This window comes from Megalobrama amblycephala, linkage group LG18 (genome assembly GCF_018812025.1).
Source record: "Megalobrama amblycephala isolate DHTTF-2021 linkage group LG18, ASM1881202v1, whole genome shotgun sequence".
In the NCBI taxonomy this organism is placed as follows: domain Eukaryota; kingdom Metazoa; phylum Chordata; class Actinopteri; order Cypriniformes; family Xenocyprididae; genus Megalobrama; species Megalobrama amblycephala.
The window spans coordinates 26,597,697-26,612,120 of NC_063061.1; the positions used below are offsets into that span (position 1 = coordinate 26,597,697).

General features: G+C 39.8%; 1 protein-coding gene across 4 annotated transcripts in view; it reads right to left on the reverse strand.

Moving 5' to 3' along the window:
- elnb (elastin b) overlaps positions 1–14,424 on the reverse strand; it is a 38,039-nt gene that overhangs the window by 2,450 nt on the left and 21,165 nt on the right. For all 4 annotated transcript variants that reach the window (XM_048165973.1, XM_048165972.1, XM_048165971.1 and 1 more), the window contains exons 47-57: positions 8,513–8,563; positions 8,365–8,412; positions 8,081–8,242; positions 7,953–7,991; positions 7,675–7,842; positions 4,697–4,774; positions 4,298–4,345; positions 4,103–4,144; positions 3,908–3,961; positions 3,221–3,277; positions 3,019–3,075 (exon numbers count right to left, since the gene is read on the reverse strand). In XM_048165973.1, the coding sequence (XP_048021930.1) occupies positions 3,019–3,075; positions 3,221–3,277; positions 3,908–3,961; positions 4,103–4,144; positions 4,298–4,345; positions 4,697–4,774; positions 7,675–7,842; positions 7,953–7,991; positions 8,081–8,242; positions 8,365–8,412; positions 8,513–8,563 (804 nt within the window). The remainder of the gene's footprint in view (positions 1–3,018; positions 3,076–3,220; positions 3,278–3,907; positions 3,962–4,102; positions 4,145–4,297; positions 4,346–4,696; positions 4,775–7,674; positions 7,843–7,952; positions 7,992–8,080; positions 8,243–8,364; positions 8,413–8,512; positions 8,564–14,424) is intronic.

The window sequence follows — 14,424 nt, forward strand, 5'->3', positions numbered from 1 at the left end:
CCTGGACGGCCCAGGGCGGCACGGGGCACCCGCGCAAAAAAAAAAAAAAAAAACGAATGCGCGATCGGGTTTTTACCCGATCTCATTTGCACGCAACGTCAATGATATCATGTCACTCGGTGGGTAAATTAATCTGGGGCATATTCTTCGTACCTCGCTTAATACATCTGAGATGATTTGACAGATGCCAGATCTTCTAATCGTGATAACTGAACTCTGGCTAATTTGGTTCTTCAAACGAATTTGCAGATTGGATTAAAATATCGGGATTAAGTTGTCTAAGATTACTGCGTGTTCTCGTGTTCCATGAAAAGGACAGATGTATCGATACACGAAACCACGATCAGCAATGCAGCGATTGGCTGGAGTCAAGACGGCAACGTAATGACACCATAGAATGAGAAAAGACACCTGACTAAAAACTTGACGAATTTCTAGACATTTATAAGGAAACAGCCAAGCGAATAAATGACAGAAGAACGACATAAATGTTATAATAGATAAATGAAATGTGCACTATTTTTTTTTTTACATGATTACCCAATCTTCACAATTTGTACAGGCAATTTTTATTTCAATGTTGTAATTAGCAACTAATTTACCCTTGAAGCATATTTGACAGCATTAATTAAAGTTTCTTAAGGGTCAAGATCAAGTTATCTGCATCAGAGCCGTTCTGCATCTCCTGCGCTTCATCAAGCCACTCCCATAATATCTGTCGCGGTTCAAATGCACAAATGCATGTACGGCATAGACATCTGTACATCATGTGTGTAAGACTCCAATAAAAATTATTACGTAATTATTCCCTCACGAATGAATCTCTCAAAGAGTAAAACTGTCGGTGTCTATATTATGACACTACACGGCATTATAGCCTAGTATTATTTGCAAATTTATTTTTAAATCATTATTATTGTCCCTGGTTTACATTAGGGTAGGCTACTCATGTGTGAAAGTAGCAGTGGCTGGGACAGACTTTAAGCATCACCTCCGCTTAAAAAATGCAATCTAATCCTGTTTACATGAAATAAGCCTGCTCCCGATCAGGTTCGAGTTTACGGACCTGTTGCTATGACAGCAAGTCCAGGATGAGCGTCGAAGAACCGAACAATCCAAGATCATGCCAAATCGGCATCAGTCAAATCCAGCTAAGTGAGTTAGCGACGTACGAAGAATATGCCCCTGGTCGGGACGGACTCGGAGTGTGCGCCCGGAGAAGACAACTCACTCAAAAGTATACGAGAAGAAGGGATGAGGTGACGTCTGTAGGGACAGCGGTACAAGTTCTAAATCAACGTTAAATTATGGTAAGACAAAAGGTCTAAGCCACCGGAGGCCGATTTAAGTAACGTAAATAAATAAAAAGGAAGAGGGGAAAACATGCAAAAGATAAAGGCATGTATGCAGCTTACTCATATCGTACGGCAATAGTAGGCAAATAATAAAATATGGCCTATCACTTATGTTATGTTGCTTGCTATGCTATTACACATTGGCCAACAATATTCATTTTTCTGTCCAACTAGCTTAACCAGACAGTAAAATGTGATTTTGTAACAAGTAACTTTTTTTTAAACAAACGTAATAGCCTACTTTAATATTTTACTGTAAAGTTGTGCAATTTTGTAGGATTTATGGTATTTTTTGTTATTTATTTGCCTCAATTTGCAATCATTTAAGTATATACATTTATATAAAATAGCAAAATTTTTTGTTAAATCTACTTTAATAAAGATCTACATTTCTAAATTTCGTTCATAGTGATAGACATGAAAAATGTGCCTGGGTTTAGTGGACTGGAAAGCAAACAATTAAATTAAAATTAAAATAACATGAATTTTTAACTACAGCCACTAGATGGCTAGAGAATTAATCAGTGGTTCACATTATAAAATCATTATTATAACTATAAAAATAACTCTATATCAAATTTTAGCATTTTTTTGTACTATCATTTGTACTATCATGGGTATTTGAAAATATTTTTGAAAAATACAATTATTTACAAGGTTGTAGAGAACAGTGCACTATTGGAAACTTATAATACTGAGGTTTTAATTACATTATTTTAATATAGTCAGTCGTGAATTAAAGTGGGCCGGTGAAACTCCAGGGCTGAAAATGAGTCCCAATCCGGCCCTGACAGATACTTTGTGTAACAGCAGAGCAACCTTCAGCTATCGTCTACTATGAGTTCAGCTCCTTTGTACCTTGCGATGTAACAGCTGATAAGCCTATATAAATTTCTTTATAACTTTCATGCTTGTTTGATAAGCAACAAAAAACTGCTGGGAAAGCTCTACAGCAAAATATAGGTGGGCAAACAAATAGGATGAGGAAGAAAAACAGGATGAAGAGGAAAACGAGGATGAAGAAGAAAACTAAAGATATAGATATTTTTTGTTAGTTAGCTTTTGTAAGTTTGTGAGAGCTATTTTTGTTAAACTTGGATTGCTAATATAGCAGAGGTATTTTTTTAGTTATTTATTATTTATTTAATTTTATAATACAGAAGAGACATTATTTATATCATTATTTCATTCGTTATTTTTGAAACTTGTCATAATAAAACATGTTGAGTGACCTCTGAGAAGTCCTCTGAATTTGTGTCTTTGGTTATAGATAGTATTTTGTAATATAAAAATTTTCTATCCATACAGAGGAGGCATACTTTAAATGTGCTGAAATTATAAGGCGTCTTTGAGTAAACTTCGAGTATCATTTGAGTATTTCATTGCCGGGCGAGTGTCTTGGTTTTTGGTAATCAAAATATGGTCACCCTATATTAGACATACATTTTGTAACATGAAGAGTAATTTATAATAAGACCAGGAATGTGTAAAGTAAGTAAATGTTGATTTCATTTTGATTTTAAAGCCAAATCAGTGTTTGATGGTTTGATTTCATTGGGTTTAGTAAAACATGAACATATACAACTAAGTCATTGATTTTGACCGGTTTTTGCAGAATGGACCATAAAAAAGATTGAGAGTGCCATTATATCTGCTTACGTACCTCTGTAGCCTCCTGCACCTAGAAAGCCTTGAAGAGCTGCATATTTGGCTGCTTTTGCTGTAATCATACAACACACATTTAAATGCAATGCAATTGGCTATGGATAATGTACAGGTCTAGGCCAAACATTCATTATATCATGTGCTGCATTTGAAATACTAGCTAAAAACAATGAGTTTGCTGTAATAGCAGCGTGTCTTACATTGCTGAGGTGTAAGTGGCGCACTTCCAGGTCCCCCTGCACCAGTGCCACCATAACCTACAAAACATCAGAACTTTTCATTAATCACTAGTCTAAACCACATTGATTATTAATTATTAAAATCTAAAACACATTGGTACAAGAAAACATCACTCTGCAGACATTTGGGTAGCTGTGGCCTAATGGGAGTGGAACCAGAGAAGCAATGTCTACATATAGACATTGGTAACCTGGTAGGTTGCAGATTCGATACTGGCAGGAAACGACTGAGGTGCCCTTGAGCAAGGCACGTAACCCCCAATCGCTCCCCAGGTGCTTTTACTATCTCTTTATGAACTTTTTGAAGCATCAAAATAATTTAAATTATTTGAGCCGTTTCATCCAAGTCTTCTGAAGACAATGTTTCTTTTTATGATGAACAGAATTGTTTTAGCCTTTTATTCACATCTAAAAATTGATTAAGCGCACATACATAGAGCACAACCAATATGGCATGACACACTAGAACAAACCTCTTTAGTTATTGTGTGTCGAGCAAGCACATTTGAGCTTTGTTTACTATTTAAATCTGTTCATCATGTAAATAACATCTAAAAGATGGCTGAGGCTTTCTCGAATCCTTTTTAGTTGGTTATGATGTGCACATTAAAGTTGCCTCAATGTTTCCATTAGTTTTGTCTTCATTACCTGGATATGGCTGTTGATATCCAGCACCTGGACCTACACCAGTCCCATATCCACCTGCAAGATAAACAGATCTACTGTAACTTTGTCTCTTGATATCTGCTCTATCAAAACGCTTCATAAATTAAACTGAGAGGACAATAGAAGGTGTGGATAAGCCCATTTCCCCAAAGAGAACTGAGGAAATATATGGCTCACCTGGCTGATAGCCCTGACCACTCAAGGCACCCGTGCCAAAGCCTTTAAGACATTGAAACAAAGACAAGTAAATAAAATCCATTCATCTAATGGCAACCAACCAGCAAATTTTACATGCAATTTATGCTCATTCAGTTGGTGAGAGACATGAATAAAAATTTGACAAAAATCGTGCAGGAAATGAAGTGAATTTACCTGATTTACCAGGTTTCCCTGTTCCTGCTCCTCCTGGGTACCTGAGACCTGGCACCAACCATGAGCCATTGTCATTAAAAAGCCAAAAACAATATATGCAACAAATTCAAAGTTCAAGGTCCACTGAACAAGATTTTTACTGAAGATTTATATAAAAAGTGAAAACAAAATATCAAAGTGCACTAACAGAAATAGCACTGAAGATCTTCAGTAAAATTCTTGTTTAATGGACATTGAACTTTGCATTTGTTTGGTGTTTTTTTCTGTTTTTCTCATTAAAATCAATAAAATAAAAAATGTTTCAAACATAAAATTTCATTCCTACCAATGAAATAATCTCAAGTGATAATCTCAGATGATGCTGAATACATAGGTATGTATCCTTAACAGAAACTTTACCTCCACCGGTTCCTACTGGGCTTCCAGCACCTCCTCCAAGACCCCCCACGCCTCCAGCTCCACCTAAACCTCCGTACCCTACAATAAAATCAACATGTGAAGTGAGATTTACATAATCATCATTATCATATGATGGTAAAGTGATAGCAATCTTTCATTTGAAAGCCACATTTCTAGCATCTGTAAAAACCGCATTCTTCCATCTTAAAAATATATATAAATTACAACATATGCTCTCAATGACAAATGCAGAAAAGTTAGTTCATGCGCTCATGACCTCAAGGCTAGGTTACAATAGAGCATTATTGTAATGCTCTACTGGGTAGTTGCCCTGCATGCTTAATAAACCTACTCCAGCTGGTCCAAAACGCAGCAGCTAGAGTTCTTACTAGAACCAGGAAATATGACCATATTAGCCCGGTTCTGTCAACACTGCATTGTCTCTTATTAAAAATCATAAACATTTTAAAACTTGCTAATTACAAAGCACTAAATGGTTTAGCTCCCCAGTACCTGAGTGAGCTCTTAACGCAATGTCTATTGAGATCTAAGAATTCTGGCCAGTTGATAAAACCTAGAATATCAAAATAAACTGCAAGCGGTATATCATTTTTCTATTTAGCACCCAAACTCTGAAACAGTCTTCGTAGCCTTGACAGACACACTCTGTCAGTTTAAATCTAGACTAAAAACACATCACTTTAACCTGGCATACACATAACACATTATCAATTTATATTTTCAGATCCGTTAAAGGATTGATAGGCTGCATAGGTCAACCGGAAACACTTCCCATAACACCCGATGTACTTGTTACATCGTAAGAAGAATGGCATCCAAGCTAATATTAGTCTCTCTGTTTATCCCGAGGTTACCGTAGTCAGCTGTGTCCGGTCCGTATCCAGATCAGATGTTGGACCTGCACCTATACATGACCACAATGCAGCCCTGAATGTCAACAGAGATCCTGTCAACTAGCCAATCCCCTGTGAAGGCCTCGTCGACACGACAGCCATCAGCACAGATCCTCAGCAAAGACCAAAAGAACCAGACAAGTCCTCTGCACAGACCTATGACCAGCTTTGTTTTCATACTAGCGTGCTGAATCCATTCTTCAAGCAAAAGGAACTGGATGAAATATTTGAATGCTACCAATCCACAATCTGATTTCTGACTTGTGATGCTGCCTGAATCATAATCACACGGTGTTTGTTTGTTGGCCGAAGGAGAACTGGCCCCCTGACTGAGTCTGGTTCTCCCAAGGTTTTTTTCTCCATTCTGTCACCTGGAGTTTGGTTTCCTCGCTACTGTCGCCTCTGGCTAGCTTAGTTGGGGACACTTATATTCAGCAATATTATTGATTTGACTGCACTGACACTATGGGATGAGAACTGACCTGAGCTGGATGATGACATCACTTGTTTTCTGCAGAACTGCTTTATAAATGAAACAAACTTATTTAATATATGAGGATACAGCTGTACAGCTGTACTGTTGCATCATTGAATCATTTTCCTGTTATCACTGTAAAGCTGCTTTGAAACAATCTGTATAAGAGCTATATAAATAAAGGTGACTCGTGTTTCAGTTGCATTTTTTCCAACCAAATCTTCACAACTTGTATATATTATTAAAATGTGATTTAAAGTAAAACTTTTCATTTGACATTACAGAAGCATAGTCATGAAAGTGTATTCTTTTTAAGAAAATGTATGTGGCCTTTTATTTCATTCACATAAGCAATGTTTTTTAATGCATACTTTTAGGATCTGAAGAACATTGCGAAACAACTTTTTCACAAGGTCTTCCTCTCTACTAGCCTGGTAATACCAGACTCTGCTACTTCACTTTGCTTCGTAGACAGAGTCTGGAATGGCATAATAGAGAAGTGTTTTCTCTCTCGCTAGGGGACGCTTGTCTGAAGTTTAAAATCATTGGTTACCCGTAAGCCAATCAGATACGTTTAGTTATGACGTATGTTATCCGCCTGTACAGCCGCATCGAAGCACAGACATCATGCATCGAACTCAAATCTATGATTGAACTTCCACTGTAAACCTGTTGTAAACACATGATGATGTGAGCGAAATACCGGAGTGAACATGGCTGTAAACGACTTTTGCAGATTATGCGAAGTTAATGCATCCCGAAGTTTGCATCCCGTGTCTCGTTTCCCATTTCCGCGGTCGTTTCGGTTTTCGATTTCTCTAACCTACAATGTAAAACTCGGCGCTTAGCATCTACGTCACGGCTCTCAGCCCGCCCTCTGTTCGTTGATTGGCCCGGCTGTTTCCAGACCGGTGGCAAACACAAAGCTCTGACGCTGTATCAGACTGAGTACAGAAGCGAAATGAAATTGAGCGGAAGTAGGAAGTCTGACGTAGTCAGGCTACCTCTCTACCATCATCTAAGCCAGATTAGTAGATTTATTAATGGTAAATATAAATTCAGCCCGTAAAGCTAATGTAATGATATTGTAATAATTAGTCACAATTACGTTAACACTTAAAAAATAGAACCTAAGGCCAATTGCATAAACATAGCTACTAACTTAAGACTTAAGAACTAAGAACTAGTCTTAAGAACTAGTATGACAAACTAGCAGTTTATTATGGCTAATCAGTCTTACTTTTTGGATTCAAATTAGACCAGTCTAAATTTGACTAGTCTAAGCAGTTTATGCAACCGGCCTGATTTCCCAGGCTTCCCAGCTCCAGCTCCCAGGCCACCACCTGGATATCTGGCACCTACATAAACTCATATTAGCTATTTATGCCACAGATGTGTAGTGAGTGCATTTCAAGGTGAACATGGATACATATTGGTATTTAATGGATTGTGCAATAGATCTTGTCATGCATTTATAATTACAACTGACATCTAATTATAATTGCTTTGTTCTAACAAAACATTTAATCACATCCAATTTTTGCACTACTGTCAAACTTATGTTTAATGTATATTAAATTGCATGATACCTCCACCCACTCCAACTCCTCCAGGACCTCCCCCAACACCTCCTGGTCCAACTCCTAGACCACCACCAGTACCACCAGCACCACCCGGTCCAACTCCTAGACCCCCGCCAAGACCTCCACCAATTCCTCCTCTTCCAGCCCCACCTAGTGTTCCAGCTCCTCCATAGCCTGATAACACACACACACAAAAAATGAACCAAATGTTTTTCTGATTATGAATTTTGTCTAAGTATTGGTTATTGCATCATTAAAGTGATCATTTATTGAGTTTTACATACTTTTTGGTGGTTTTAATGCGCCAGGACCATAACCAAGCCCTTAAAAACAAATAAATATTTGAATATTTCAATGTAAAAAATTGTAAGGGAAATATGGTCTGAAATGTGTAAACACTTGAGAAATTTACCACCAAGTCCAGGCCCTCCAAGTCCACCAGCACTGCCTGGGCCACCACCATAACCGCCCAGGCCACCACTGTAACCACCTGGACCACCTCCATAGCTACCGGGTCCTGCTCCATATCCGCCTGGGCCTCCAAGCCCACCTAGTGTGCCTGCTGCCCCATAAACTTTGATCAAAGTGATAAAGAGTTATTTAACAGTCTTTCCAGTTCAGTCCATGTGTATAAAATACAAACAAACTGCATTTTTATTATAAGAATTGTGGAATAACAAGAATGTTTTCTGACACCTTTTCCTTGTTTGCTGCCCACTGCAGCCCCACTGGGGAACCTGAGGCCTGCAAAAAAAAAGAAAAAAAAAAAAAAAAAAGATATAGTTCTCTCCCCAAAAAGACTGGTGCATAAAATGTCAGGAATATGGTAACTTTTTGAAGTTACCGGTCCCTGGTACGATCCCACTGGCTCCTAAACTTCCAGCTCCACCATAACCTGCAATAGATTTACAAAGTCTAAGTCTATTGTAAATGTTAAGCTTTGAACTGAAGACCAATAAATGCACATTATGTAAAACATAATACACTGTGTGCAGAATTATTAGGCAATTTGATTTTCTGATAATTTTTTTTTTCCAAGCACATTTTACCAATTCCAATCCACATCAATCTTAATAACTACTATTAAAACTGTTTTTAATCATTTATAAGTGATATATAATTGTTCATGAAGGCTGGAAATGAAAAATGTTATTCTGCACACCTTATATTCAGGTGTGCAGAATTATTAGGCAGGTTTTCTTTTACAGCCAAAATGAGCCAAAAAGAGATTTAACTCAGACTGAAAGTCAAAAATTATAAAATACTCATGAGAAGGACGCAATACTAATGCAATACTAGAAATTGCAAAGTTAAAGCATGACCAAGGAACAGCAAAATGCTCATTGGGTCAGCGGGGTAATACAAAAACAGGTGGAAAAGAAAACTCACGTTAACTGCAAAATAGTTAAGAATTAAGGTGCTTCCGAGAGAAAATAAGAGAAAATTCTCTTAAATAGACTTGGAGGGCCTGGACTTGGTGGTAAATTTCTCAAGTAATAGTACTGAGACTGCTCTCGTCAGAGTTATTAATGATTTGCTCTTATCATCAGATCGTGGTTGTATCTCTCTATTAGTGTTACTGGATCTTAGTGCTGCATTTGACACTATTGATCACAATATTCTCTTAAATAGACTTGAAAACTATGTTGGCATTAGTGGAATTGCATTGGCATGGTTCAAATCATACTTATCTGACCGTTATCAGTTTGTAGTAGTAAATGATGAGATGTCATATCGATCACAAGTTAAATATGGAGTACCGCAAGGCTCAGTACTAGGACCGTTGCTTTTCACTCTGTACATGCTACCCTTGGGAGATATCATTAGGAAGCATGGCGTTAGTTTTCACTGTTACACTGATGATACTCAGCTCTATATTTCTTCGCGCCCTGACGAAACTTACCAATTCACAAAATTAACAGAATGTATAGCTGATGTAAAAAACTGGATGACCAGTAATTTCTTACTACTAAATTCAGAAAAAACAGAGATTCTAATTTTTGGACCGAAAACTTCTTCACGTAATAACCTAGAATATTGTCTAACACTTGATGGCTGCTCTGTTAAGTCTTCGTCGTCAGCTAGGAACCTGGGTGTGCTCTTTGATACTGATCTTTCATTTGAAGGCCATGTTAGTAGCATCTGTAAAAACGCATTCTTCCATCTTAAAAATATATCTAAACTACGGCATATGCTCTCAATGAAGAATGCAGAACAGTTAGTTCATGCGTTCATGACCTCGAGGTTAGATTACTGTAACGCTCTACTGGGTGGTTGTTCCGCTCGCTTGATAAATAAACTACAGCTCGTACAAAATGCAGCAGCTAGAGTTCTTACTAGAACTAGGAAGTATGACCATATTAGCCCAGTTCTGTCGTCACTGCATTGGCTTCCTGTTAAACATCGTATAGATTTTAAAATCTTGTTAATTACTTACAAAGCACTAAATGGTTTAGCCCCCCAGTAGCCTACCTAAGCGAGCTCTTAATGCATTATAGTCCTTCACGTTTATTGCGATCTCAGAATTCAGGCCAGCTGATAATACCTAGAATATCAAAATCAACCGCAGGTGGTAGATCCTTCTCCTATTTGGCACCTAAACTGTGGAACAATCTTCCTAGCATTGTTCGGGATGCAGACACACTCTGTCAGTTTAAATCTAGACTAAAAACGCATCTCTTTAACCTGGCATACACATAACACATTATAAATGTATATTTTCAAATCCGTTAAAGGATTATTAGGCTGCATAAATTAGTTCAGCCGGAACCGGGAACACTGCCTATAACACCAGATGTACTCGTTACATCAGAAAAAGAATGGCATCTACGCTAATATTAGTCTTTCTGTTTATCCCGAGGTTTACCGTAGTCAACCGGATTCGGGCCGTATCCAGATGAGACCGAGGACCGGCGTCTTGATACGACCACAACGCAGCCCTGAAGTATCAGCAGAGATCGAGTCGACTAGATCATCCATTGTGAAGGCCTCGTCGACACGACAGCCAGTGCCACAGTTTCCTCAAAATTATAATCACGATTATTAATTACGTTTATTCTATCAAAAAGATTAATGTAATAATGGCTATTTTGCAAGTTCTTTACCAACCTACAATTCACCCAAAAGGCCTGTAGGTGGCACAATGACTTAATTTAACCAACTATGATAACTTCGTTAGATGGTAAATCAATACAAAACATGGTTTTGGTGAGCGCTTTGTAATATGTATTCACATTAGATTTTAAAGCAACAAAATTCGTTTGCAATAAGACAAACCAGATTCAAATTGCCTGGCAAATTTGTAAAGCAAAGAACAATCATTTCTAGCTGATCAACATTATGAAAACTGGTGAAACCTTTTGGAACTTCAAAAGATAAAACAGTGAAACTCCTAATATTACTTCCAATATTTCCAAATTATGTTCATTTTCATAGAGTGGGCCAATATCGTGACGATTATTTAAAATCAATCGGGAGAAGCAGATATTGTTATTGTGATTAAAATACGATTAATCGTGCAGCCCTAATTTAATTTAATTTAATTTGACTTGACATTTGATATTCAACAGTATTCTTGACATTTATTCAACAGTGCTTTTGATCTGCCTGCATTGACACTATTCTTTAAAAGGAAAATTATATACCAATTATCAATGTAAAGCTGCTTTGACACAATCTGCATTGTAAAAAGCGCTATATAAATAAGGGTGACTTGACTTGACTTGACTTCCGCCAGACCGCCTTCCGGGGGCTTATGCTTGAAGCTCTAGGGAGCAATATACTCCACACAATAATCCTCTAAAGTGAGAGGAGTATCAGTCTAGCTCAACCGGAGCATGCAGTCAAATCCAAAATATACAATATTGTTACGGTCACCGTAACAGAAGACCCGACCCAAACAGTTGTGGCGTGAATTGTCGTCTTTGTTTTGTTTGTTCCGTGTTTTTGGTGAGTTTGTGTTCTTTTTTGTTTTTCCTGCACTATGGACTCTTTTTTTTCTGTCCAACTGCTTTGCATTGAGCAGAAGGAACGCTCCCTCGAGGCACACTTAGAGGATTTTATCCGTCTGGTACAATCTACTACTTTCCCGGACAGCTGCCTCTGTAGCTTCCTATATGCCGGCCTCAACACTGCCACCAAAGCACTGCTGTCTGGGGAAGGGCCTCGAGGGAGCTTCATGGGTTACGTCTAGTGGGTGCTGGTGTCCTGTGATTCGCCTCTCACAGTTAACATCATCGACGATGACACAAGCCCCACTAGCAACCCAGTGCCCAGCCAACAACACCCCGACTGCAAGGATCGACAGCCCGAGCCCACCGCAGGCAACGAGAGCCACTCCGCCGCGACGCTCCACCCTCTGCCTCTGCACGCTCCAGTCCTCCTCGATCTGACGTCCCAACTCCTACGCTCCTTCCTCCCTCGATGCCGGCAGAGACCGTCGGACTTTCAGCCTCGCAGGACTACCTCAGTACGTCAGCTCCACCTGGGTCGGGCATCGCTACGCCTACGCCACGGACTTACGGGCCGGTCGCTACACTCCGGCCCTCCACCCCTTCGTCTTCGGCTAGCTCCTCCCTCCCTCAGACTCCACCTCCGCCCTCGGTCGCTCCTGCTCGCCTTCAGCCCTCCGGATCTCTACCACCATCTCGGGGGGGTTGTCACTACGGCTATGTCGTGGCCGCCTAGATCTTCGGAGTCCCTCCACTACATCGGCTCTCTGGCTTTGCAGTGGGCTTCATTATCGGTGTCACCGTCGCCTCCGGTTGTCAGGAGCCCCCTGGCGGCTCCAATGATCTTCGCTCCATGGCTCCTCCCTCCTGCGCTGCCGCCATGGGACGCAGTCTCAGCTGTGGCCTGGGTCAGCTCACGACATCTGCCCCTGCTCAAGGCTCCACCCTGGATCGTTCCACCATCATCTTCACCCCGGACTTTTGTTTCCCACCTCCTCCTGGCCGGCCGTCCACCTCCAGAACCCCCTCCAACCCTCCCTTTTGATGTTACTTTAAGGCGCGAGGACGCGCCTACCGGGAGGGGGGGTAGTGTTACGATCACCGTCACGTTCTGTTTGTTTTGATTTGCATTTTGTCACGTGTTCCTTTGCTCTGTTTTCTGCCACATTCAGTCACCATGGACACTCATTGGACCACGCCCCCTTGTTAACCTGTTAAGCTTGTTTGTGTCAGTGTATTTAAGTATCTGTGTTCAGTTGTTTGTCGGGTCTCGTTTGTACTTGGATGTGTTGGTGTATGCTCTGCTCTGGATTCTGTGTTTCTCCCTGTGGATTATCAAGTAAAGACTTATTATATGTTACTCTTCCTCGTTGTGTGTTTGCTCTACCAGCATCCGTAACAAATATCTAAAAAGGAAGTAGCTAAACTTGGTTCTACACAGAAACATGAAGCTCAAAAAGAGTGAGGGGCCTAACAGGTACTCTCTCGAAAGAGAGGGCCCCCACTTTTAACCCTTTATATGACTCTCAAAATGAGAGGAAGCCTACAACACTCAACATGGGTACCAGTTAACTTCAATTATAAATGTATCAGAGCTCTGGAGAGCGGAGGTCTCAACAATGACTCTCTATGGTGAGAGGAAGCCTAGCAACGCTCAAAGCCAGATAAAACAAAATGAGGAGGCTGCCACCTGCTACCCATTACTCTGAAATACTCTAGCCATAATATATACCATATATACCTTTAACCCTGGGAAGCCAGACACTCAGCATGACAAGTCTCAAATCAAGAAGAGTAGTCAAGCCTGAGTTTAGCTCCGAGGAGGCCGACAGGCCAACAACTCCCTGCTAATCTAGATACAGTGCAGCCTCAGCATAATGACTTTTGTAGTGAGAGGAAGCCATGAAAGATTACTATATTATAATCTAGCTGAGGGGGCGTAATTTATGTTTAAAAGTGTTTGTGTGTGTTTTTTGAAACATTTACTTATTTTTTAAGAGGAACCAGAAACAGACCGTCAGATATTTAATTTCTCATCATCGATCCAGCCCCAGGGCCTGATGTTGTGAAATGTGCAGAGAGGGAAGGAAAAAGGAAAGGGTAGATGTATAAAACCTCAAAGGGAAGGAGGCGATGTTATCTGCCTCTACTAGTTCCAGGACACTAGTCGTGCCTGTACTGAATCACTTCCCTGAGGTCCTGCTTCTTCTTCCTCGAGTAGCGCCTTCTTCATGACCTGCTCCTAGACGGAGGAGGTGCACGAGCAGCAGCACTCTCTCTCTGGCCCTGTCCAGGGGTTATTTAATTATGTATTTACGCCATATCAGCAACAAGGCTATTTTGATGGCGAAAACAGAACAAACCCCTGTCCAGGGGGTTAAACTGGGATTTGTTATGTGTGTGTGTGTGTGTGTGTGTGTGTGTGTGTGTGTGTGTGTGTGTGTGTGTGTGTGTGTGCGGGGGGAGGGGGGGGGGTTTCATCTAAATTCATCTAAATAAAGATTTCATCTAAATGCTGGCAGTGTGCAAAGCTACATCTGATGATAATAACATTTTCTTACTTTCTGTCAGCATCAAATACAGTGATACATAAATATAGGAGAAAGAATATAAATACAAAATATAGGGCTCAACATTAACCCTTGACTAGTTTTTTTTGCTTTGTATTTTTTGTGGTGTAAATATAATTTATTCTGAAGCAATATTCTCATCAGTGTTCTATTAGCTTTTACATATTTAAATCTGCATATTAATGATTTTTACCACAAGGGCATTTGTCCACCTTTTATAAAGGGCATCCTGAATC